General features: G+C 41.1%; 1 protein-coding gene across 1 annotated transcript; it reads right to left on the bottom strand.

The window, feature by feature from the left end:
• Positions 1-4,193: 4,193 nt before the first annotated feature.
• Positions 4,194-8,235, bottom strand: LOC138909384 (uncharacterized). Its single transcript, XM_070200579.1, has 5 exons — positions 8,079-8,235; positions 7,175-7,962; positions 6,406-6,465; positions 5,745-6,011; positions 4,194-4,652 (listed from the first exon to the last, which is right to left on the bottom strand). Exons 1-5 carry the CDS (start codon positions 8,233-8,235, stop codon positions 4,194-4,196), a joined length of 1,731 nt encoding a protein of 576 aa, XP_070056680.1.
• Between the last annotated feature and the right edge of the window lie 15,753 nt (positions 8,236-23,988).

The raw sequence follows: 23,988 nt of genomic DNA, 5'->3' as shown, positions 1-23,988 counted from the left end.
GTTCCAATAGCTTCGTATGGTGATTTTATACTTAGGCGTACGTCCGGATTTGGATTTGGAGGTCCGTAGGGTAATTTGAAGAATTTCGGCAAAAAATTGGAAAGTTGAAGTTTTGGAAGGTTGAGAGGGTTGACCGGGAGTTGACTTTGGTGATATCGGGGTCAGAATGCGATTCAGAGAGTGGGATTCGCTCCGTTATGTCAATTGGGACTTGCATGCAAAATTTGACGTCATTCCGGATTGGTTTGACATGTTTCGACACGGGTTATTGAAGTTAGAAGATTTAGAAATTTATAAGTTCGATTTGTGGTGCGATTTATAGTTCGACGTTGTTTCATGTGATTTGAGGGCTCGAGTAGGTCCGTGTCGTGTTGTAGGACTAGTTGGTATATTCTGACGGGTTTCTGAGGGGCTCGGGTGAGTTTCAAACGAGCTTCAGACCATTTCCTTATGTTTTGAAGAACTGGTTTTGTCATCTGGTGTGCCTTCATCATGCTCGCATCAATTCCTCCGCGTTCACGCAGTGTAATTTTGGAGGAAGGAATATTTTTTCTTCGCTTCGCATGTACCTGTCCGCAATCGCGTAAGTGTGCATCAGCCTTCTCCGCGCTCGCACCTCACTGCACGCGTTCGCATAGCTCAGCTGTAACGGCTGGCGATTTCCTCTTCTCCTTTACGATCGCATGCAATCTCACGCGGTCGCGTAGTGCAGTCCTTGGCCTTATAATTTTTCCCTCTTCGCGATCACACTCGTCTATACGTGATCGTATAGTACATTTTGGGGAAGTATCCATTTTCTTCTTCGTGATCGCATTAGTTCTTCCGTGATCCCGATGTGCAAATACCTGGGCAGAATATAAAAGTACTCTATTCCGAGGATTAGCCATTTTTCATTTTTGGAGTTGTGGAGCTCGGTTTTGAGCGGTTTTCGTGGGCTTTTCAAGAAAATCATTGGGGTAAGTGTTCTTTACCCGAATTTTATTATATTCCATGATTCTACATTTATTTTTATCATTAAATTAGTTTTTTGATTTGAGGAAAAATGGAAATTTTTGAGGAAAACTTTTAAAATGTAAAATGATGATTTGGGGGAATTTGATAATTTTAGTATCGGAATTTGATAATTTTAGTATGGTTGAACTCATATCAGAATGGATGTTCGGGTTTTGTGAAATTTGTCGGGTTCTGAGGTGCGGGCCCGGGGTCGACTCATGGGTTGATTTTTAGTTTTTGATAAAGATTGTAGCTTTATTATCCGGAATAGTTTCTTATGAGTTTTATTTATGCTTTGAAGTTATTTTTGCTAGATTTGAGCCGTCCGGAGATTATTCACTCGAGAAGTTCATTTTAGAGTAACGGTCTATCTTCTTTGACGTAAGTATCTTACCTAACTTTGTGTGGGGGAACTATGTCACGACCCATTTCCAATATAGGTCGTGATGGTGCCCAACACCATTGTCAGGGACGCCAATACTAATCAAACTAATGGTTTCCCGTTTAAATAAATTTACTAAGTGGAAAACATTTCCAAATTTGTTAAAAAGATTCAGAAATTTGCAAATGTGACGTAATTTAACGGAAACAACAAGTACTAATCGTAATCATGTAAACAAATCCAAATCATAAGTCTACTAGTGCATGTGCCAAGACCTGGTGTCACAAGTATGTGGGCAATCTAGTAGAATATACAAAAGAGTACTAGCCTACTGTTTGGAAAGAAATAGACAGAAAAATAAATCATAAGAGAGACTCCAGCTGCTGCAGAACGGCTCAGAAGGTAGCTCACCGTGAAGTCTCGAGATGGGGATCAAATCTGCGCACCAGACTGGTAACCAGATGCACCTGCCTCAGACCCTGTACAATTAAGTACAGAAGTATAGCGTGAGTACATAAACAATATGTACCTAGTAAGTATCTAGTCTAACCTCAAAGAAGTAGTGACGAGGGGTCGACTCAGATACTTACTAGGGCTAATAACATGATAATATGAAATTCTAATTAAGCATGATATACAACAATAAGACTCAGAACAAGAAATAACTGAACAAGGCTTCACCATATTTAAGAGCTTAAATCACTCCCTTCCTTTAAAACATATGATCACACAAACAATGAATTTATATCGAATATGAAAGGAGCATCCAGATCTATTATCACACACGAATACTACCGAGGACGTTCGACCTGATCCAACGTAAATGTAAACTGTGCACCGCCGAGGGTCGAACGGTGCGGACCATAGATGCATCTATTACCCTGCTCGTGAATCATACATGCGACGCGGTCAAATATAAATTTATCAATGAACCATAACTCTTTCTTAATTCTTTTCAAAATAAAGACAATTCGACTTGAAGTTTTTAAATCCTTAAAAATCCTCAACTCAGTTCCATCTGATACAGTTAAAAAATATAATCAAATAACGATGTCCACAAGCATAGTGTAATCCTAAAGTTACCCGGACATAAACAGGAATAGTAGCTACGTACAGACTCTCGTCACTTCGTGCATGCGTAGCCCCCACAAATAACAACACATATTAATTAAGTTCACCTATGGGGTTAATTCCCTATTACAAGGTTAGAAAAGAGACTTACCTCGTCTCGAAGTTTGCTTCCCAATTCAAGAATGCGCTCAAACCTCCAAATTTGATGCCAAACGACTCGGAACTAGCCAAACATTATATAAATCGATCAATCTATGCTCAAACGTTCATATCCCCACTATTTAAGTGATTACCCAATCCAAATTGCAAGATTCCTAAAATTTACCCCTGGGCCCACGTGCTCGTATTTCGAAAATATTTGAAGAAAGTTATTACCCATAACCTCATGAACTCAAATATATGATTTTTACTAAATTCCATAATAAATTTCATGGTTGAATCTCATTTTTATCAAAAACCTAGGTTTTCACCTAAACCCGTAATTTTCACTAATTTACATGTTATAATCTACCCATAAACTATATATTTAACTCACATTTGATAGGAATTACTTACCTCAACTAGTTGATGGAAATCCCCTCTCTAACCAGCTCCAAAATCGCCCCCAAGAAGTGTAAGAAGTGAGCAAAATGCTCAAACCCCGATTTAAAACATCACTGCCTTCAGTGATTTCCGCACCTGTGGTTCAAGGTCAGGCTGCCTCATCTCGCTTCTGCGCCCAGGTGATCGTACCTGCGGCCACGAATCAGTGACCAACGAAGCACATCTGCAACACTTCTCGCTCCTGCGATGCCTGCCTTCGCACCTGCGGTTTCGTGAGTGCGGCCCTTCTTTCGCTTCTGCGTTGTCTAGGCAGCCTATGCTGGGATGCTTCTGCGATCATGGGGCTCACACCTGCGGCTGGCCAAGCGCAGGTGCGATTATGACAGTATCTGGAGCTTCAGCTTTGGCTCCTAATTTCCAACTTGTTCCAAGCCTCGTCCGATCGACACTCGGGGCCACCAGGCCCCCGCCCGAACATACCCACAAGTCTGGAATCAGAAAACGGACTCGCTCGAACTCTCGGAACGTCCGAAACAAAACTAAAATAAATAATCGCACCGGAAAACCAATTGATTCAAACTTAAGAACTTCAAGTTCTTCAATTTACTTCCAATGCGCCGAAACATACTTAGACTACTCGGAATGACACCAAATTTTGCGTGCAAGTGTTAAATGACATTACAGAACTATTTCTGGTCTCGAAAATCCTGTTTTGACCTCGATATCACCTAAACTCGCTCCAAACCAAATTTAAAAAAATTTCTAAAACCTTCAAGGATCAACTTTCACTAGTAGGCACCAAAACGCTCCCGGGTCATCCAAATCCCGATCTGAACATACGGTCAAGTCTGAAATCATCATACGAACCTATTGGAACCATCAAATCCTAATTTCGAGGTCGTTTACTCAAAATGTTGACCCAAGTCAAACTTGACCTTTTAAGCCAACCTTAAGAAACCAAGTGTTCCGATTTCAACCCGAATCCTTTCAAATCCCGAATTAACCATCCCCGCAAGTCATAAAACAGTAAAAGCATGTACAAGAAGTCTTATTTAGGGGAACGGGGTTCTAGAAAGCAAAACGACCGGTTGAGTCGTTACATTCTCCACCTCTTAAACGAACATTTGTCCTCGAACGAGTTTAGATTCATGCCTGAGGTGCTGAATAAGTGCGGATATCTGCTCTGCATGTTCTTCTCGGACTCTCAGGTTGCCTTCTCGACTGGTTGGCCCCTCCACTGAACCTTTACCATGGAAATCCTCTTGGATCTCAACTGGTGATCCTGTCTAGCAACAATGGCAACTGGCTCCTCCTCATAACCCAAGCTCTCATCTTGCTGAATAGTGATGAAGTCTAACACATGTGACAGGTCGACGTGATACCTCCGGAGCATAGACACGTGAAAAACCGGATGAACTGCTGATAGGCTGGGAGGTAAACTAAGCTCATAAGCAACCTCCCCAACTCGCCTCAACACCTCGAATGACCCTATAAACCTGGGGCTCAGCTTGCCCTTCTTCCCGAATCTCATAATACCCTTCATCGGCGAGACTTTGAAGAGAACATTCTCGCCTACCATAAATGACACATCACGCGCCTTTTGATCTGCGTAACTTTTCTGTATGGACTGTGCTGTGCGAAGCCGCTCCTGAATCAACTTTACCTTTTCCAAGGCATCATTCACCAAATCAGTATCATATAACTTAGCCTCACCGGGCTCAAACCACCCGATAAGAGAACGACATCGCCTACCATATAAAGCCTCAAATGGAGCCATCTCGATGCTGGACTGATAACTGTTGTTGTAAGCAAACTCGGCCAAAGGTAAGAACTGATTCCACTGTCCCCCAAAGTCAATCACAGATGCTCTGAGCATGTCATCCAAGATCTAGACTGTCCGCTCTGACTGCCTGTCGGTCTGTGGATGAAACACAGTGTTGAGCTCTACACGAGTCCCTAACTCACTCTGTACGGCTCTCCAAAAATGCGAAGTGAACTGAAGGCCTCTATCTGATATGATGGAAACAGGCACACTGTGCAACCGAACTACCTCCCGAATATAAATCTGGGCTAACCTCTCTGAAGTATAAGTAGTTGCAACAGGAATGAAGTGTGATGACTTGGTCAACATGTCAACAACGACCCAAATTGCACCGAGCTTCCGCAAGGTCCGCGACAACCCAACTATGAAGTCCATAGTAATGCACTCCCATTTCCACTCCGGTATAGTCATCTGCTAGAGTAAGGCACCTGGCCTTTGGTGCTCATACTTAACCTGCTGGCAATTTAGGCACCTAGCTACATACTCAACTATGTCTTTCTTCATCTACCGCCACCAATAATGCTGTCTCAGGTCCCGATACATCTTCGTAGCACCTGGATGAATAGAATACCGAGAACTGTGTGCCTCCTCTAGAATCATCTCCCTCAAGCCATCGACATCAGGAATACATAGATGGCCTTGGAGTCGCAGGACACCATGTTCGCCAATAGAAATCCCCTTGGCACCACCGTGTAGTACCGTCTCTCTGAGAACTGCCAAGTGCGGATCATCAAACTGTCGAGCCTTGATCTGCCCCAATAGTGAAGACTGGGCAACAACACATGCAAGAACTCGATTGGGCTCTGAAATAACCAGCCTCACAAGTCTGTTAGCCAAGGACTAAATATCCGAAGCTAGTGGCCTCTCCTCTGCTGAAATGAATGCCAAGCTACCCATGTTCTCTGCCTTCCTACTCAAGGCATCCGCGACTACATTCGCCTTTCCCGAATGATAAAGAATGGTGATGTTATAGTCCTTCAATAACTCAAGCCATATGCACTGCCTCATATTGAGATCCCTTTGCTTGAACAAGTGCTGCAAACTGCGGTGATTAGTGTAAACCTCACAAGGCACCCCGTATAGATAATGCCTCCAAATCTTAAGATCATGAACAATCGCGACCAACACCAAGTCATGCACAGGATAATTCTTCTCATGGAGCTTCAGCTGACGTGAAGCATATGTAATAACTCGCCCTTCCTGCATCAATACACAACCCAAGCCAACGCATGAAGCGTTGCAATACACAATATACATCCCCGAACCAGAAGGCAACACTAGAACTAGTGTTGTAGTCAAAGCTGTCTTGAGCTTCTGAAAGCTCGCCTCACAATCATCAGACCAACGGAACGGAGCACCCTTCTGGGTCAATCTAGTCAAAGGTGCTGCAATGGATGAGAAGCCCTCCACAAATCGGCGATAATAACCTGCTAGCCCCAAGAAACTCCTGATCTTAGTCGCCGAAGTAGGACGAGGTCAACTCTGAACTGCCTCAATCTTCCTGGAATCCACCTTAATACCCTCGTCTGATACAACATGCCCCAAGAATGCCACAGAATCTAACCAGAACTCACACTTGGAGAACTTAACATACAACTTCTATTCTCGCAATGTCCGGAGCACTACTCTCAAATGCTGCTCGTGCTCCCCCAGGCTACGTGAGTAGATCAAGATGTCATCAATGAAGACAATGGCAAACGAATCAATATAAGGCCTGAACACCCTGTTCATCAAATCCATAAATGGTGCGGGGGCATTAGTTAAGCGGAAGAATATTACTAGAAACTCATAATGGCCATATCTAGTACGGAAGGCAGTCTTCGAAACATCTGAGTCCCGAATCTTCAACTAATGGTACCCTGATCTCAAGTTGATCTTAGAAAACACCCTAGCACCCTACAACTGGTCTAATAAATCATCAATACGCGGCAACAGGTATTTGTTCTTAATGGTGAATTTGTTCAACTGGAGGTAATCAATGCATATCTGCATAGTCCTGTATGTCTTCTTCACAAATAATACTGGTGCACCCCAAGGTGATACACTTGGCCTGACGAACCCCCTTACTAACAATTCCTCAAGTTGTTCCTTCAACTCCTTCAATTCTTTCGGGGCCATACGATATGGTGGGATAGATATAGGCTGTGTGCATGGAGCCAAGTCAATACATAAATCAATATCATGATCTGGCGGCATGCCTGGAAGGTCAGAAGGAAACACATCGGCGAACTCCCGGACTACTGGCATCGAATCAATGGTCGGAGACTCTATGGTGGTATCCCGAACATAGGCTAGATAAGCCAAACAACCCTTCTCGACCATACATTGAGCCTTCAAAAAAGAGATAACCCGACTAGACGTACTGACAGACGAACCCTTCCACTCCAATCTAGCCAATCTAGCATTGTTAAGGTAACAATCTTGGAATGGCAATCAAGGATGGCGTGATATAGGGATAACCAGTCCATGCCCAAGATGAACTCAAATTCGGTCATATCAAGTAACAGAAGGCCCTCTGTAGTCTCGTAACCACAAAATGTGACCACGCCAGACCGATAGATCCACTCCACAACCACAGAGTCGCCCAAAGGAGTGGACACATAAGCAGAAGTACCCAAGGACTCACGAGGAATATCCAGGAAATGAGCAAACATAGATGATACATATGAATAGGTAGACCCTGGATAAAATAATACCGAAGAATACCTACCGCAGATAGAAATAATACATGTGATCACAGCATCTGAGGCCACTGCATCTGGTCTGGCCAGAAAAGTATAGAATTTAGCTGAAGCGCCGGCCGACTGGCCTCCACCTGGATGAACAATAGCTGGCTGACCTTCCCCTGCCTGGCCTCCACCTCTAGGATGGCCCCTACCCGCTTGTCCCCCACCTCTAGGCGGCCGGACGGCTGGTGCTGCAATCATGGGCTGATGACCCTGCTGTACTGCCTTGACCCGAAGTCTGGGGTAGGTTCTCTTCACATGACCCAAATTTCCACACTCGTAACAACCTCTCGGTACCATAGACTGCTGCCCCAAAGTCTGACCCTGATGGCCTGAATACCCACTAGAAGAACCCCGAATGACTGGTGGGTGGTATGAACTCTCTGACATGGCGCTGAAATTGGCGCTGGAAGAACCCTGATTAGCTGGTGGGCGATAAGAACTCTCTGGTATAGCACTAAAATAGGGTCGCACCGGAGCGCTCGAAAAGGTGGTGGTGCTGGATATGTAGGCCTGCTGGGCTGACCCCTCCCAAACTGACCTTTGCCCCTAGCCGGGGCACCTCTAAACTCTCCAGAGAAATGAGTCCTCTTGTCCTGCTGCATCTGCTCTCTACCCCTCTGGCGGTAGCCCTCAATCCTCCGAGCAATCTCCACTACTAGCGGATAACCAGTACCCATCTCAACCTCCCGAGCCATACTAGCCCGAATATTGGGGTGCAATATCACAACGAATCTCCGAACTCTCTCTACGTCGGTAGAAAGTATCATAAGTTCATGGCGAGAAAACTTAGAGAACCGCACCTCATAATCAGTCACTGATATCTGACCCTGCTCGAGTTGCTCGACCTGATCTCACAACTCTTCCCTCTAAGAGGGAGAAATATACCTATCCAAGAAAAGCTATGTAAACTGGTCCGAAGTCATGAGAGGAGAACCCGCTGGTCTGACAAGAAGATAAGACTGCCACCATCTACTGGCCCTGCCCTCCAGCTGGAAAATAGTGAAATCCACCCCATGGGACTCCAATATCCTCATGTTGTGCAGTCTGTCCCTGCACCGGTCAATGAAATCCTGAGGATCCTCATACCGCTTGCCCCTGAAGATAGGAGGTTGTAGCCTAGTCCATCTGTGTAATAGCTTCTGCGGATCACCGTCAGCGGCTGGTCTAGGCTCAGGTGCAACCGCCACAACTAGCTAGGCTCCGCCCATGGGTAGTGTACCCGGAGTCTGATATACTATAGGTGCATATCCCGGAGCCTGGGCAGTAGGGGTCTGTACTCCCCCTCTAGCCTGAGATATGACTGGGTCCGCTGGAAATAAACCAGCCTAAGTCATAGTATCCATGAACCGCAACATACATCCCATGACCTCCTGAAAACCCGGTGCTGACATGTAATCTATCGTGGTTGGCTCTACGGTAGGCACCTCGCCCTACTTCTCAATGATGGGATCCTCCACTGGATCCGTTGGTGGTGCTACTGGGGCAGCTTTGTAACATTCTCGTCCCCTACCTCGGGCTGGTGCCCTCCCCCGGCCTCTGCCATGGCCTCTAGCAACGGGGGGAGCAGCTCCTCCCGGGTCTGGAACATCCGCCGTACGCGTCCTCACCATCTGTGAGAGAATGAGAGAAAGGAATTTAGTATACCATCAACTGCATGATGAGAGATGAATAAAGAGTAGTTTCCTAACACCCTATAGCCTCTCGAAGATAAGTACGGACGTCTCCGCACCGATCTGCAAGACTCTACTAGGCCTGCCCATAACTCATGAGACCTACGTAAACCTAGTATTCTGATACTATGTTGTCATGACCCAATTCCAATATAGGCCATGATGGCGCCCAACACCATTGTCAGGCAAGCCAACACTAATCAAACTAATGGTTTCCCGTTTAAATAAATTTACTAAGTGGAAAACATTTCCTCATTTGTTAAAAAGATTCAGAAATTTTCAAATGTGACGCAATTTATTGGAAACAACAAGTACTAATCGTAATCATGTAAACAAATCCAAATCATAAGTCTACTAGTGCATGTGCCAAGACCTGGTGTCACAAGTATGTGGGCAATCTAGTAGAATATACAAAAGAGTACTAGCCTACTGTGTGGAAGGAAATAGACAGAAAAATAAAGCATAAGAGAGAATCCAACTGCTGCAGAATGGATCGGAAGGCAGCTCACCGTGAAGTCTTGAGATGGGGATCAAATCTGCGCACCATACTGGTAACCAGATGCACCTACCTCAGATATGGCAGCAGTTGGAACTTCAGCTTTGGCTCCCAATTTCCAACTTGGTCCGAGCCTCGTCCGATCGACACTCGGGGCCCCCAGGGCCCCGCCCGAACATACCCACAAGTCTGGAATCATAAAACGGACTCGCTCAAACTCTCGGAACGCCCGAAACAACACTAAAACTAAGAATCGTACCCCAAAACCAATTGATTCAAACTTAAGAACCTCAAGTTCTTCAATTTACTTCCAATGCGCCGAAACGTACATAGACTACTCGGAATGATAACGCATTTTGCTTGTAAGTCTTCAATGACATTACAAAACTATTTCCGGTCTCGAAAATCCCATTTTGACCTCGATATCACCAAAACTCACTCCAAACCAAATTTAAAAAATTCCTAAAACCTTCAAGGATCAACTTTCACTATTAAGCGCCAAAACGCTCGCGGGTCATCCAAAACCCGATCCGAATATACGCTTAAGTCTAAAATCATCATACAAACCTATTGGAATCATCAACCCGATTCCAAGGTCGTTTACTAAAAATGTTGACCCAAGTCAAACTTGGCCTTTTAACCCAACCTTAAGGAACCAAGTATTCCGATTTCAACCCGAACCCTTCCAAATCCCGAACTAACCATCCCCGCAAGTCATAAAATAGTAAAAGAATGTACGGGAAGTCTTATTTAGGGGAACGGGGTTCTAGAAACTAAAACGACCGGTCGGGTCGTTACAAACTACCCCTTAGGATTTAAGTCTTTGGTGCTAATTGTGTCATGTGAAGTCCGTGTACGCGATGTGATGAGTATGTGCTTGGGCTTATTTGTTGAAGGTTGATCTTTTAGGGCTCTTAGGTCCCTATGTCCACTTGATATGAAGTTGTTTTGTTATGATTAAGTTCCCCATTTACTAGTTTCACATCTACGTGTCTTTATTGGAATTTATTTGCTTCATGTTCCACCCTTATTGCCTATTTGACTCGTGTGTGCCTTAATAGAAGTTGTTGCCTCTTCGAATGCCATGCTATCCTTGTCCTAACTGCTTATCCTTAATCGAAATTATTGTTATCCCTTCTGTAATTGTCTATTCTTATTTGAGGATATGATTATCTTTTCCGTTGCCTATCCTTAATTGAATTTGTTGTATCTCTTCGTAATTGCTCGATCCTAAATGAAGTTTAGTTATCCTTTATCGTAGCTGCCTTATCCCTGTTTGGAATCATTTGTTACATATAATTTCTTCCTTGTTGAGCCGTTTTTATTGAGACTAGTATTCCCTGTTGTGTTTATTCTTTGTGAGCTCGTTCTTCTGCTTCTTTGTGATCCAAAACTCTTGAGTTGATTTACTTGTCATATTCTCGTGCTATTGTTATTGTTGTTGTTGCTGTTGTACTTAGTTTGTTGAGCCGAGGGCTATTGTGATGTTGTGATCTTGGCATGTAATATTTTTGGGAGTTTTTTGTCGCGTATTTGCACGAGGTTTCTGCCGTGATATTTTTACTATTGATATTTGCACATGCGGCATGACAAGGCGGGCTATATATGCGGGTTTTCACATGTGACGATACAAGGTGGGAATATTATTATGCCTGTGCGGAGAGACAAGGCAGGCATTTGCTTTATTATTGCGCACGTGGCAAGACATGGTGGGCTATGTCAGGAATTGATTTGTGGTGACTTGTGATGGCCTGGGGGCATTGTTATTGTTGTTATTTTTGTAGTGACGTGTCTACCCTATGTGAGTTATACCGTGTATATTTCGTAATGATCGTTTCTTATGTGTCATTCATTGTCTCTACTCTTACTTGTTGACTTGAGTTGTGGTAGAACACTTGCACAAGCATACACGTACTTTATCGCCCTATCGATTTAAGAAGATGAACACTGGTGCTACCGGTCATTTGTACGTACTCCATCTACATGTCTTATATGTGAGAATTGTTCTATTGGCACGTGAGTCATACGTGCAATTATCAGTAGAAATGAGGGCACAAGATTCCAAGGGACCAGGGTTCATGAATTGGGACCCATGAATTGTGTGAGATTTGAGGTTTGGTACCTCGTGGGGATTATCAAATAAACCTGGTACGAAAGCGGTCATTCTTATCAAGTTTCTACTTGTCTCTCTTTTAATTGTTTTTCACTGGATTTAGACTGTGTCCAGCATTACTCTACTGTGTTATTACTTGTGGTGTCCCGCTTCTAATTGTTGCTTCTATTTCCTATTGTAAACACCGTATTATTGTTGTCATTATACGTAGTTCTGTAGAGATATCGTACTCTATTAGTTCTATACCTATACTTGTTCAGATTATCTAGTCCAGTAGGTGTCTTGACTGTTCTTCATCACTACTCCATTGAGGTTAGTCTTGATACTTACTGGGTACCGTTGTGGTGTACTCATACTATACTTCTGCAAATATTTGGGCAGATCCGGGTAATTCGGAGTCAGTCGATCACTAGCTAGCTGTATGAATCTTGCTGTGGAAACTCAAGATAAACCTGTCGTTACGTTCATAGGCCTCAGAGTCACCTTCTGTTAAATTACTTGCATTATTTTATCTCTATTTCGGAACAGTTGTATTTATAGGTTTATGTAGCAAACTCAGTAGAGCTTATGACTTGTACTACTAGTTTTGGGATTGTAAGTTTTGTATAGAGATTTTTATTTCGTATTTGTCAGACATCAGTTAAATATGGTTATTATTTTAGCAAATGTTAGGCTTACTTAGTCCTTAAGACTAGGTGCCATCACGATATCTTACGAAGGAAAATTTGTGTAGTGACAGATATTTTAGCACGTCTCGAGCCATCACCATATGAACAAGAAATTGTTTTGAGTTGCTATTCCACCAAGCCAATGGTAGATATTTCTTTGTGTGGGGATACATTGCCCTTTGCAAGTACAACTGTAGTTCATCAATATTCATGCTACTGGATTATTGATGCTCACTTAGTATAGAGCAAATAGAATAAACTTCAACAACATCATCTTCTTCCATAGCACCGAATGCGGATACAAATAAAAAACTGAACTCGAAGGAATATTTGCATTTGCATCTATAGTAGAAGAAACATCAACTATGTTAGTATAATAATTATATAAAGCCTGCAAATTTTTGTTTAGATCATGTAAGTATATAAAATATTGATTAATTGGTGACAAGTAGCCATCTTGATATAAGGGTTTAAAATAGAATTAATTAAGTAATTACGAGAAATATGATAGAAATATTTCAAGAATTTTTCTAGTATAGATTCAACAGCAGAAATATATCCTTCTTTCTTCTTAAAATACTATAGTAAAAGAGAAATTTCAACTATATGTACTAAATCATTTGCAATAGTAGGATAATAAACTCCAGAAACTCAAGTGTAGCAACATTAAATTTTTGTAAAATTTTTATTACATCTTCAATGGCATTCCAAGTATTATTTGTTAACAAACGGTTATGATTAGTATAATATCTATTAGCAATTTCAGTTATAGGGAATCTATATTTATTACAACATCTTAGAAATAAGTAAATATAATTTCACCTAATAACTATTTTTTCAAGCATGAGCCTTGGTTTTAGTTTATATTGTTTACACTTATCCTTAAATGCATTTAATCAGCACTCCTATTATTTTCTTGAATTATACCAATAGTTCTTCTAGCTAACGTAATCTCATTTTAAAATAATTCAAGGCCACTCATAATAATTAAATTATAAATAAGACATGCGCACCTAACATAAAATATTTCAACAAGTGGTGGGCTTAGGTGCATTTTTAGTAGTGAAATAGTAGCATTGTTGTTAGAAGTATTATCAAAATACATACACAAAACATTTTCTTCAAGGTTATAAAATATATCAACTTCATGGATAGTATTACTTACAAATATGGAAGTATGACTTTGATCTTCATCGTATTTAAATGCGATAATACATTTTTGCATTATAAAATTATCATTTTGTAATGATCCGACCGGTCATTTTGCTTTATAGATCCCTATTCCCTAAATTAAGACTCCCCATATATACTTTTACTATTTTATGACTTGCAGAGATAGGTGGTTTGGGTTTGAAAGGGTTCAGATTAAAATCGGAACACTTGGTTCCTTAATAGTGGCCTAAGATAGTCAAGTTTGACTTGAGTCAACATTTTGAGTAAACGACCTCGGAACCAAGATTTGATGGTTCTAATAGGTTTGTATGGTGATTTTGGACTTGAGCGTCTATTCAGATCGAGTTTCAGGTAATCTGGGAGTGTTTCTGCGCTTAATGTTGAAAGTTGGAGCATTGAAGGTTTTTAAGTTCTTTAAATTTGGTTTGAAGTAGACTTTTTGTATTATCGAGGTCTATTTAGGATTCCGAGCCTGTAAATAGGTCTGTATGGTGATTTGTGACTTGTATGAAAAATTTGGTGTCATTCCAAGTTGTCTAAGTAAGATTTGACGCATTCAGAGCTAGTTGAAAAGTTTGAAGTTCATAAGTTGATTTTATTTGTTTTTGGGGTGCGATTTAGATATTGTTTTACGTGTTCCGAGGGTTTGAACAGGCCCGTACTATATTTATGGACTTATTGGTGCAGTTGCACGGGATCCCCGATGGCTCGGATGTGTTTCGGACTTCCCGGAGCTAAGTCCAAAACTACTGAGTTGCTAGTTCTGGTTTCCTTTTTCGCGAACACGGAGATGCCCTCGCGTTCACAATGAAGGAAATAGGGGTTGTAGGTTTTATTCTACGTGTTCGTGATAGGAGGGTCGTGATCGCGAAGCTTTGGGGTACTGACCTCCGCGTTCGCGATCCACTGTTCGCATTCGCGTAGAAAGCCCGGGCCTGAGGGATGGGCAAGCTAGATTCCCTTCGCGAAGGGAGGATCGCGTTTGCGATGAGAGGGCGGCTTATTGCATCGCGTTCGTGTGAGTATTCTTGCGATCGCAAAGAAGCTTTTCAAGGGCTTGGGCAGTTTTGCTTTCGCGATCGCGAGGGCATTTTTGCAATCGCGAAAGAGGAAGACTTGGGCAGAGACTTGTTTCATTTTATCTCATTTCACTTTAGGTTAGCCGATTTTGGAGCTCTTGGAGAAGGATTTTTCACCTAGCATTGTAAGGTAAGTAATTACCACTTAATATGTAAATTGTGGAAATTATAAAATTTTGTTGAAAAACCTAGGTTTTGATAAAAATGGGATTAGAACACGAAAATGATTATGGAATTAGGTAGAAAATATATATTTTTGTTCGTGAGGTTATATGTAATATTTATTTACAAATATTTCTAGAATCCGGGCATGTGGGCCCGAGGGTAAATTTTAGGAATCTTCCAAATTGGGTTGGGTAATTATTCTAATTGTTAAATTATAAACTTTTGAGTATATATTGATTAGTTTGTACAATCTTTGGCTAGTTTCGGATTGCTCGGCACCGATTTAAGGCTATTAGTGTGAATTGTGGATCGGGAAGAGGACCTGGGATCGAGGTAAGTCTCTTGCCTAACCTTGTAAGAGGGAATTATCCCCATAGGTATTTTAAATTGTTATTTGATAATAATTATGGATGATACGTACGCACAATATGATGAGAGTCCGTACGTAACTAAAATCATGCTTATGTCCTGGTAGAATTAGGACATTATCATGTATTATTTTTATTATTTGTACCTAAATTATTATTTTAATCATCTAAATTTGTAATTGACATTGGATAAAGAATTGTAAAAGGCTGAGCTTCATTAATTTTAGTTTTGGCGGAATACTTGATTGTTAGCCAAATTTATGCCTTCTTTGAGTATTATTCCTATGTGGTAGTCGTTGATCCGAGTTCGTAGAGTATTCTCTATTTCCTGTGGATCGGGACGAACACCTCGGCAGTATGTTAGATGCATATATGGTTCACACCGGTCGACCCTCGGCAATGTACACACTATTCTGGATCAGGCTGTATGACCTCAGCATAAATCATGCGTGATATTGCTTGGAGTCCGATTATGCTTGATATTCCGATTTGAGACTATTAGTGTGAATTGTGGACCGGGAAGAGGACTTGGGATCGAGGTAAGTCTCTTGCCTAACCTTGTAAGAGGGAATTATCCCCATAGGTGTTTTAAATTATTATTTGCTAATAATTATGGATGATACATACGCACAATATGATGAGAGTCCGTACGTAACTAAAATCATGCTTATGTCCTGGTAGAATTAGGACTTTATCATGTATTATTTTTATTATTTTTACCAAACTTGTTAGTTTAATCATCTAAATTTGTAATTGACATTGGATAAAGAATTGTAAAAGGCTGAGCTTCATTATTTTGAGTTTTGGCGGAATACTTGATTGTTAGCCAAATTTATGCCTTCTTTGAGTATTATTCCTATGTGGTAGTCGTTGATCAGAGTTCGTAGAGTATTCTCTATTTCCTGTGGATCGGGACGAACACCTCGGCAGTATGTTAGATGCATATATGGTTTGCACCGGTCGACCCTCGGCAATGTACACACTATTCTGGATCGGGCTGTATGACCTCAGCATAAATCGTGCGTGATATTGCTTGGAGTCTGATTATGCTTGATATTCTGATTTGAGACTATTAGTGTGAATTGTGGACCGGGAAGAGGACTTGGGATCGAGGTAAGTCTCTTGCCTAACCTTGTAAGAGGGAATTATCTCCATAGGTGTTTTAAATTGTTATTTGCTAATAATTATGGATGATACGTACGCACAATATGATGAGAGTCCGTACGTAACTAAAATCATGCTTATGTCCTGGTAGAATTAGGACTTATCATGTATTATTTTTATCATTTGTACCAAACTTGTTAGTTTAATCATCTAAATTTGTAATTGTGGATAAAGAATTGTAAAAGACTGAGCTTCATTACTTTGAGTTTTGGTGGAATACTTGATTGTTAGCCAAATTTATGCCTTCTTTGAGTATTATTCCTATGTGGTAGTCGTTGATCAGAGTTCGTAGAGTATTCTCTATTTCCTGTGGATCGGGACGAACACCTCAGCAGTATGTTAGATGCATATATGGTTTGCACCGGTCGACCCTCGGTAATGTACACACTATTATGGATCGGGCTGTATAACCTCAGCATAAATCGTGCGTGATATTACTTGGAGTCCGATTATGCTTGATATTCCGATTTGAGGCTATTAGTGTGAATTGTGGATCGGGAAGAGGACTTGGGATCGAGGTAAGTCTCTTGCCTAACCTTGTAAGAGGGAATTATCCCCATAGGTATTTTAAATTGTTATTTGCTAATAATTATGGATGATACGTATGCACAATGTGATGAGACTCCGTACGTAACTATAATCATGCTTATGTCCTGGTAGAATTAGGACTTTATCATGTATTATTTTTATTATTTGTACCTAACTTGTTAGTTTAATCATCTAAATTTGTAATTGACATTGGATAAAGAATTGTAAAAGACTGAGCTTCATTACTTTGAGTTTTGGCGGAATACTTGATTGTTAGCCAAATTTATGCCTTCTTTGAGTATTATTCCTATGTGGTAGTCGTTGATCAGAGTGCGTAGAGTATTCTTTATTTCCTGTGGATCGGGACGAACACCTCGGCAGTATGTTAGATGCATATATGGTTCGCACCGGTCGACCCTCGGCAATGTACACACTATTCTGGATTGGGCTGTATGACCTCAGCATAAATCGTGCGTGATATTGCTTGGAGTCCGATTATGCTTGATATTCTTTTCTTGATTTGAGGCTTGAAAAATACCTCGGTGTCTCTTATGTGTTAAAGACTTGGTTTGTGACAGTTGGAGACTTTAAATTGATATTATGCTTAAGAATCATTATTTACTGCTTCTTATTTCAGTGTTATAGTTTTATTTCATGCCTATTAATGATTTCTATACTTATTTATTGACCTTTAGTAAGTGTCGCTGTCAACCTCTCGTTACTACTTCTTCGAGGTTAGACTAGATATGTACTAGGTACATGTTATTTATGTACTCATGCTACACTTCCGCACTAATTATGCATGAATTGAGGCAGGTGTATCTAGTGGCCAGTCAAGCGAGTACCCCCCGCTACCCGGAGACTTAGTGGTGAGTTGCTTCATATGCTCCGTTCTGCAGCACCTGGAGTTTCCTCCTTGTTATATTTATTTTTCTGTCTATCTTACTCCAGACAGTAGTATATGAGGTTTTGTATATTCTACTAGTTTGCTCGTGCCCTTGTGACACCGAATTTTGGAAAATTCTAGTAGACATTCATGGATTTGATTACTAAATTCATTACTTCACTCTTATGTTTATTTTATGCTTTACATTACTACAATCACCTACTATTTGTTTCTATTAAATAAATACAATGACTTTAAAAATATTAAATGAACAATTAAATGGATAGTTCTCCGTCGGCTTGCCTAGCGGCGACGTTGGGCGCCATCACGACCTATAGAAGGAATTGGATTTTGACACATTTATTTAGTTAGATGTAACTATGAAATAATCATTTCCATTAACATCACAACCAATATCAGAAGTAAGAGAAGCATCACAAGGAAGATAGCAAACACAAAATGGATATATGTCTGATATTGTCCAAAAAGTCTAAAAATATCAGATCTACAAGTACTTCTAGGAATACCTATAAATAAAGGGTTATAAATTCTTTGAATGTAAGTAACAAGATATGGTGAAGAAGCAAAACTAAAAGGTAAATAACTTAAGTTAATCATTTTAGATAATTCTTCCCGATCTTTCACTAGATCATATTTACCAAATCAACCGTCGATATTTGGGTTAAGTTTTTGTTGGTCGGATTGGTCATCAGTACCCCATTGGAGGTAAATAACTTAAGACAATCATTTTAGAAAATTCTTCCTGATCTTTCACTAGATCATATGAGGTTTTGTATATTCTACTAGTTTGCTTGTGCACTTGTGACACTGGGTTTTGGGAAATTCTAGTAGACATTCATGGATTTGATTACTAAATTCACTACTTCACTCTTATGTTTATTTTATGCTTTACATTACTACGGTTTCCTACTATTTTTTTCTTTATTAAATAAAATCAATGACTTTAAAAATATTAAATGAATAATTAAATGGAAAGTTCTCCGTTGGCTTGCCTAGCGGCGACGTTAGGCACCATCACAGTCTATAGCGGGAATTTGGTCGTGACAGCTTGGTATCAGAGCACTAGGTTCATAAAGGTCTCACAAGTCATGAGCGGGCCTAATAGAATCTTGCAGATCGATGCAGAGACGTCCATACTTATCTTCGATAGGCTATAGGGTGTTAGGAAACTTCTCTTTCTTCATCTCTTATTGTGCAATTGATGTTATGCTAAGTATCTTTCTCTTATTTTCTCAATGATGGTGAGAACGCGCACGACTGATATACCCGGCGGTGGAGGAGTTGCTCCCCCTGTTGCTAGAGGCTGAGGCAGAGACCGAGGGAGGGTTTCAGATCCTGCTAGAGGATGAGAGCGTCCTAGAGTTGCTCCCGTTGTGCCACCAGCGGAACCAGTAGAGGATCCTATCATTGAGGAGCAGGATGAGGTACTTACAACTAAGCCGGTACCGACAGATTGTATGTCCGCACCAGGATTTCAGGAGGTCATGGGCCGTATGCTACGGTTCATGGACTCTATGACGCAGGGTGGTTTACTTCCGACAGACCCAGCCACTTCTCATGTGGGAGGGGGAGCATAGAACCCTGCCGCTCAGGCTCCAGAGTACGTTACTACCATATATCATACCCCAGGTGTACTACCTGTGGGTAGGGCTCACCCAGTTGCAGCGGTTATACTAGGGCCCAGACCAGCCGCGGCCGGTAAGCTGCATAAGCTGTTGGATTGATGAACTAGGATACATCCTCCTGCCTTTGGCCGTGAGCAACATGAGGACCCCCAGGACTTTATTGATCGTTGTAGGGACGTACTTCACAACATGGAAGTATTGTAGTCCCACGAGGTGGACTTCACCCGGAGACTTAGTGGTGAGTTGCTTCATATGCTCCGTTCTGCAGCACCCGGAGTTTCCTCCTTGTTATATTTATTTTTCTGTCTATCTTACTCCAGACAGTAGTATATGAGGTTTTGTATATTCTACTAGTTGGCTCGTGCCCTTGTGACACCAGGTTTTAGAAAATTCTAGTAGACATTCATGGATTTGATTACTAAATTCATTACTTCACTCTTATGTTTATTTTATGCTTTACATTACTACAATCACCTACTATTTGTTTCTATTAAATAAATCCAATGACTTTAAAAATATTAAATGAATAATGAAATGGATAGTTCTCTGTCGGCTTGCCTAGCGGCGACGTTGGGCGCCATCACGACCTATAGAAGGTATTGGATTTTGACACATTTATTTAGTTAGATGTAACTATTAAATAATCATTTCCATTAACATCACAACCAATATCAGAAGTAAGAGAAGCATCACAAGGAAGATAGCAAACACATAATGGATATATGTCTGATATTGTCTAAAAAGTCTAAAAATATCAGATCTACAAGTACGTCTAGGAATACCTATAAATAAAGGGTTATAAATTCTTTGAATGTAAGAAACAAGATATGGTGAAGAAGCAAAACTAAAAGGTAAATAACTTAAGTTAATCATTTTAGATAATTCTTCCCGATCTTTCACTAGATCATATTTACCAAATCAACCGTCGATATTTGGGTTAAGTTTTTGTTGGTCGGATTGGTCATCGGTACCCCATTGGAGGTAAATAACTTAAGACAATCATTTTAGAAAATTCTTCCTGATCTTTCACTAGATCATATGAGGTTTTGTATATTCTACTAGTTTGCTTGTGCACTTGTGACACTGGATTTTGGAAAATTCTAGTAGACATTCATGGATTTGATTACTAAATTCACTACTTCACTCTTATGTTTATTTTATGCTTTACATTACTACGGTTTCCTACTATTTGTTTCTTTATTAAATAAAATCAATGACTTTAAAAATATTAAATGAATAATTAAATAGAAAGTTCTCCGTTGGCTTGCCTAGCGGCGGCGTTAGGCACCATCACAGTCTATAGCGGGAATTTGGTCGTGACAGTTTGGTATCAGAGCACTAGGTTCATAAAGGTCTCACAAGTCATGAGCGGGCCTAATAGAGTCTTGCAGATCGATGCAGAGACATCCATACTTATCTTCGATAGGCTATAGGGTGTTAGGAAACTTCTCTTTCTTCATCTCTTATCGTGCAATTGATGTTATGCTAAGTATCTTTCTCTTATTTTCTCAATGATGGTGAGAACGCGCACGACTGATATACCCGGCGGTGGAGGAGTTGCTCCCCCTGTTGCTAGAGGCTGAGGCAGAGACCGAGAGAGGGTTTCAGATCCTGCTAGAGGATGAGAGCGTCCTAGAGTTGCTCCCGTTGTGCCACCAGTGGAACCAGTAGAGGATCCTATCATTGAGGAGCAGGATGAGGTACTTACAACTAAGCCGGTACCGACAGATTGCATGTCCGCACCAGGATTTCAGAAGGTCATGGGCCGTATGCTACGGTTCATGGACTCTATGACGCAGGGTGGTTTACTTCCGATGGACCCAGCCACTTCTCATGTGGGAGGGGGAGCATAGAACCCTGCCGCTCAGGCTCCAGAGTACGTTACTACCATATATCATACCCCAGGTGTACTACCTGTGGGCAGGGCTCATCCAGTTGCAGCGGCTATACTAGGGCCCAGACCAACCGCGACCGGTAAGCTGCATAAGCTGTTGGATTGATGAACTAGGATACATCCTCCTGCCTTTGGCAGTGAGCGACATGAGGACCCCCAGGACTTTATTGATCGTTGTAGGGACATACTTCACAACATGGAAGTATTGTAGTCCCACGAGGTGGACTTCACCCGGAGACTTAGTGGTGAGTTGCTTCATATGCTCCGTTCTGCAGCACCCGGAGTTTCCTCCTTGTTATATTTATTTTTTTGTCTATCTTACTCCAGACAGTAGTATATGAGGTTTTGTATATTCTACTAGTTTGCTCGTGCCCTTGTGACACCGGGTTTTGGAAAATTCTAGTAGACATTCATGGATTTGATTACTAAATTCATTACTTCACTCTTATGTTTATTTTTTGCTTTACATTACTACAATCACCTACTATTTGTTTCTATTAAATAAATCCAATGACTTTAAAAATATTAAATGAACAATGAAATGGATAGTTCTCCGTCGGCTTGCCTAGCGGCGACGTTGGGCGCCATCACGACCTATAGAAGGAATTGGATTTTGACACATTTATTTAGTTAGATGTAACTATTAAATAATCATTTCCATTAACATCACAACCAATATCAGAAGTAAGAGAAGCATCACAAGGAAGATAGCAAACACATAATTGATATATGTCTGATATTGTCTAAAAAGTCTAAAAATATCAGATCTACAAGTACTTCTAGGAATACCTATAAATAAAGGGTTATAAATTCTTTGAATGTAAGAAACAAGATATGGTGAAGAAACAAAACTAAAAGGTAAATAACTTAAGTTAATCATTTTAGATAATTCTTCCCGATCTTTCACTAGATCATATTTACCAAATCAACCGTCGATATTTGGGTTAAGTTTTTGTTGGTCGGATTGGTCATCAGTACCCCATTGGAGGTAAATAACTTAAAACAATCATTTTAGAAAATTCTTCCTGATCTTTCACTAGATCATATGAGGTTTTGTATATTCTACTAGTTTGCTTGTACACTTGTGACACTGGGTTTTGGGAAATTCTAGTAGACATTCATGGATTTGATTACTAAATTCACTACTTCACTCTTATGTTTATTTTATGCTTTACATTACTACGGTTTCCTACTATTTGTTTCTTTATTAAATAAAATCAATGACTTTAAAAATATTAAATGAATAATTAAATGGAAAGTTCTCCGTTGGCTTGCCTAGCGGCGACGTTAGGCACCATCACAGTCTATAGCGGGAATTTGGTCGTGACAGTTTGGTATCAGAGCACTAGGTTCATAAAGGTCTCACAAGTCATGAGCGGGCCTAATAGAGTCTTGCAGATCGATGCAGAGACGTCCATACTTATCTTCGATAGGCTATAGGGTGTTAGAAAACTTCTCTTTCTTCATCTCTTATCGTGCAATTGATGTTATGCTAAGTATCTTTCTCTTATTTTCTCAATGATGGTGAGAACGCGCACGACTGATATACCCGGCGGTGGAGGAGTTGCTCCCCCTGTTGCTAGAGGCTGAGGCAGAGACCGAGGGAGGGTTTCAGATCCTGCTAGAGGATGAGAGCGTCCTAGAGTTGCTCCCGTTGTGCCACCAGCGGAACCAGTAGAGGATCCTATCATTGAGGAGCAGGATGAGGTACTTACAACTAAGCCGGTATCGACAGATTGCATGTCCGCACCAGGATTTCAGGAGGTCATGGGCCGTATGCTACGGTTCATGGACTCTATGACGCAGGGTGGTTTACTTCCGACGGACCCAGCCACTTCTCATGTGGGAGGGGGAGCATAGAACCCTGCCGCTCAGACTCTAGAGTACGTTACTACCATATATCATACCCCAGGTGTACTACCTGTGGGCAGGGCTCATCCAGTTGCAGCGGCTATACTAGGGCCCAGACCAGCCGCGACCGGTAAGCTGCATAAGCTGTTGGATTGATGAACTAGGATACATCCTCCTGCCTTTGGCAGTGAGCGACATGAGGACCCCCAGGACTTTATTGATCGTTGTAGGGACATACTTCACAACATGGAAGTATTGTAGTCCCACGAGGTGGACTTCACCCGGAGACTTAGTGGTGAGTTGCTTCATATGCTCCGTTCTGCAGCACCCGGAGTTTCCTCCTTGTTATATTTATTTTTTTGTCTATCTTACTCCAGACAGTAGTATATGAGGTTTTGTATATTCTACTAGTTTGCTCGTGCCCTTGTGACACCGGGTTTTGGAAAATTCTAGTAGACATTCATGGATTTGATTACTAAATTCATTACTTCACTCTTATGTTTATTTTATGCTTTACATTACTACAATCACCTACTATTTGTTTCTATTAAATAAATCCAATGACTTTAAAAATATTAAATGAACAATGAAATGGATAGTTCTCCGTCGGCTTGCCTAGCGGCGACGTTGGGCGCCATCACGACCTATAGAAGGAATTGGATTTTGACACATTTATTTAGTTAGATGTAACTATTAAATAATCATTTCCATTAACATCACAACCAATATCAGAAGTAAGAGAAGCAT

The sequence above is a fragment of the Nicotiana tomentosiformis genome, chromosome 4, assembly GCF_000390325.3.
Source record: "Nicotiana tomentosiformis chromosome 4, ASM39032v3, whole genome shotgun sequence".
Lineage (NCBI taxonomy): Eukaryota > Viridiplantae > Streptophyta > Magnoliopsida > Solanales > Solanaceae > Nicotiana > Nicotiana tomentosiformis.
This window is presented reverse-complemented; position numbering and strand designations above follow the sequence as displayed.

Coding starts and splice junctions, on each gene's coding strand:
- LOC138909384 (XM_070200579.1), bottom strand. CDS start 8,235: ATGGCTCGGGAGGTTGAGATGGGTACTGGTTATCCGCTAGTAGTGGAG. Junction 6,466..7,174: donor GTGGAAGGGTTCGTCTGTCA/GTACGTCTAGTC, acceptor CTACTCACGTAG/CCTGGGGGAGCACGAGCAGC. Junction 6,012..6,405: donor ACATTGCGAGAATAGAAGTT/GTATGTTAAGTT, acceptor GTATTGATGCAG/GAAGGGCGAGTTATTACATA.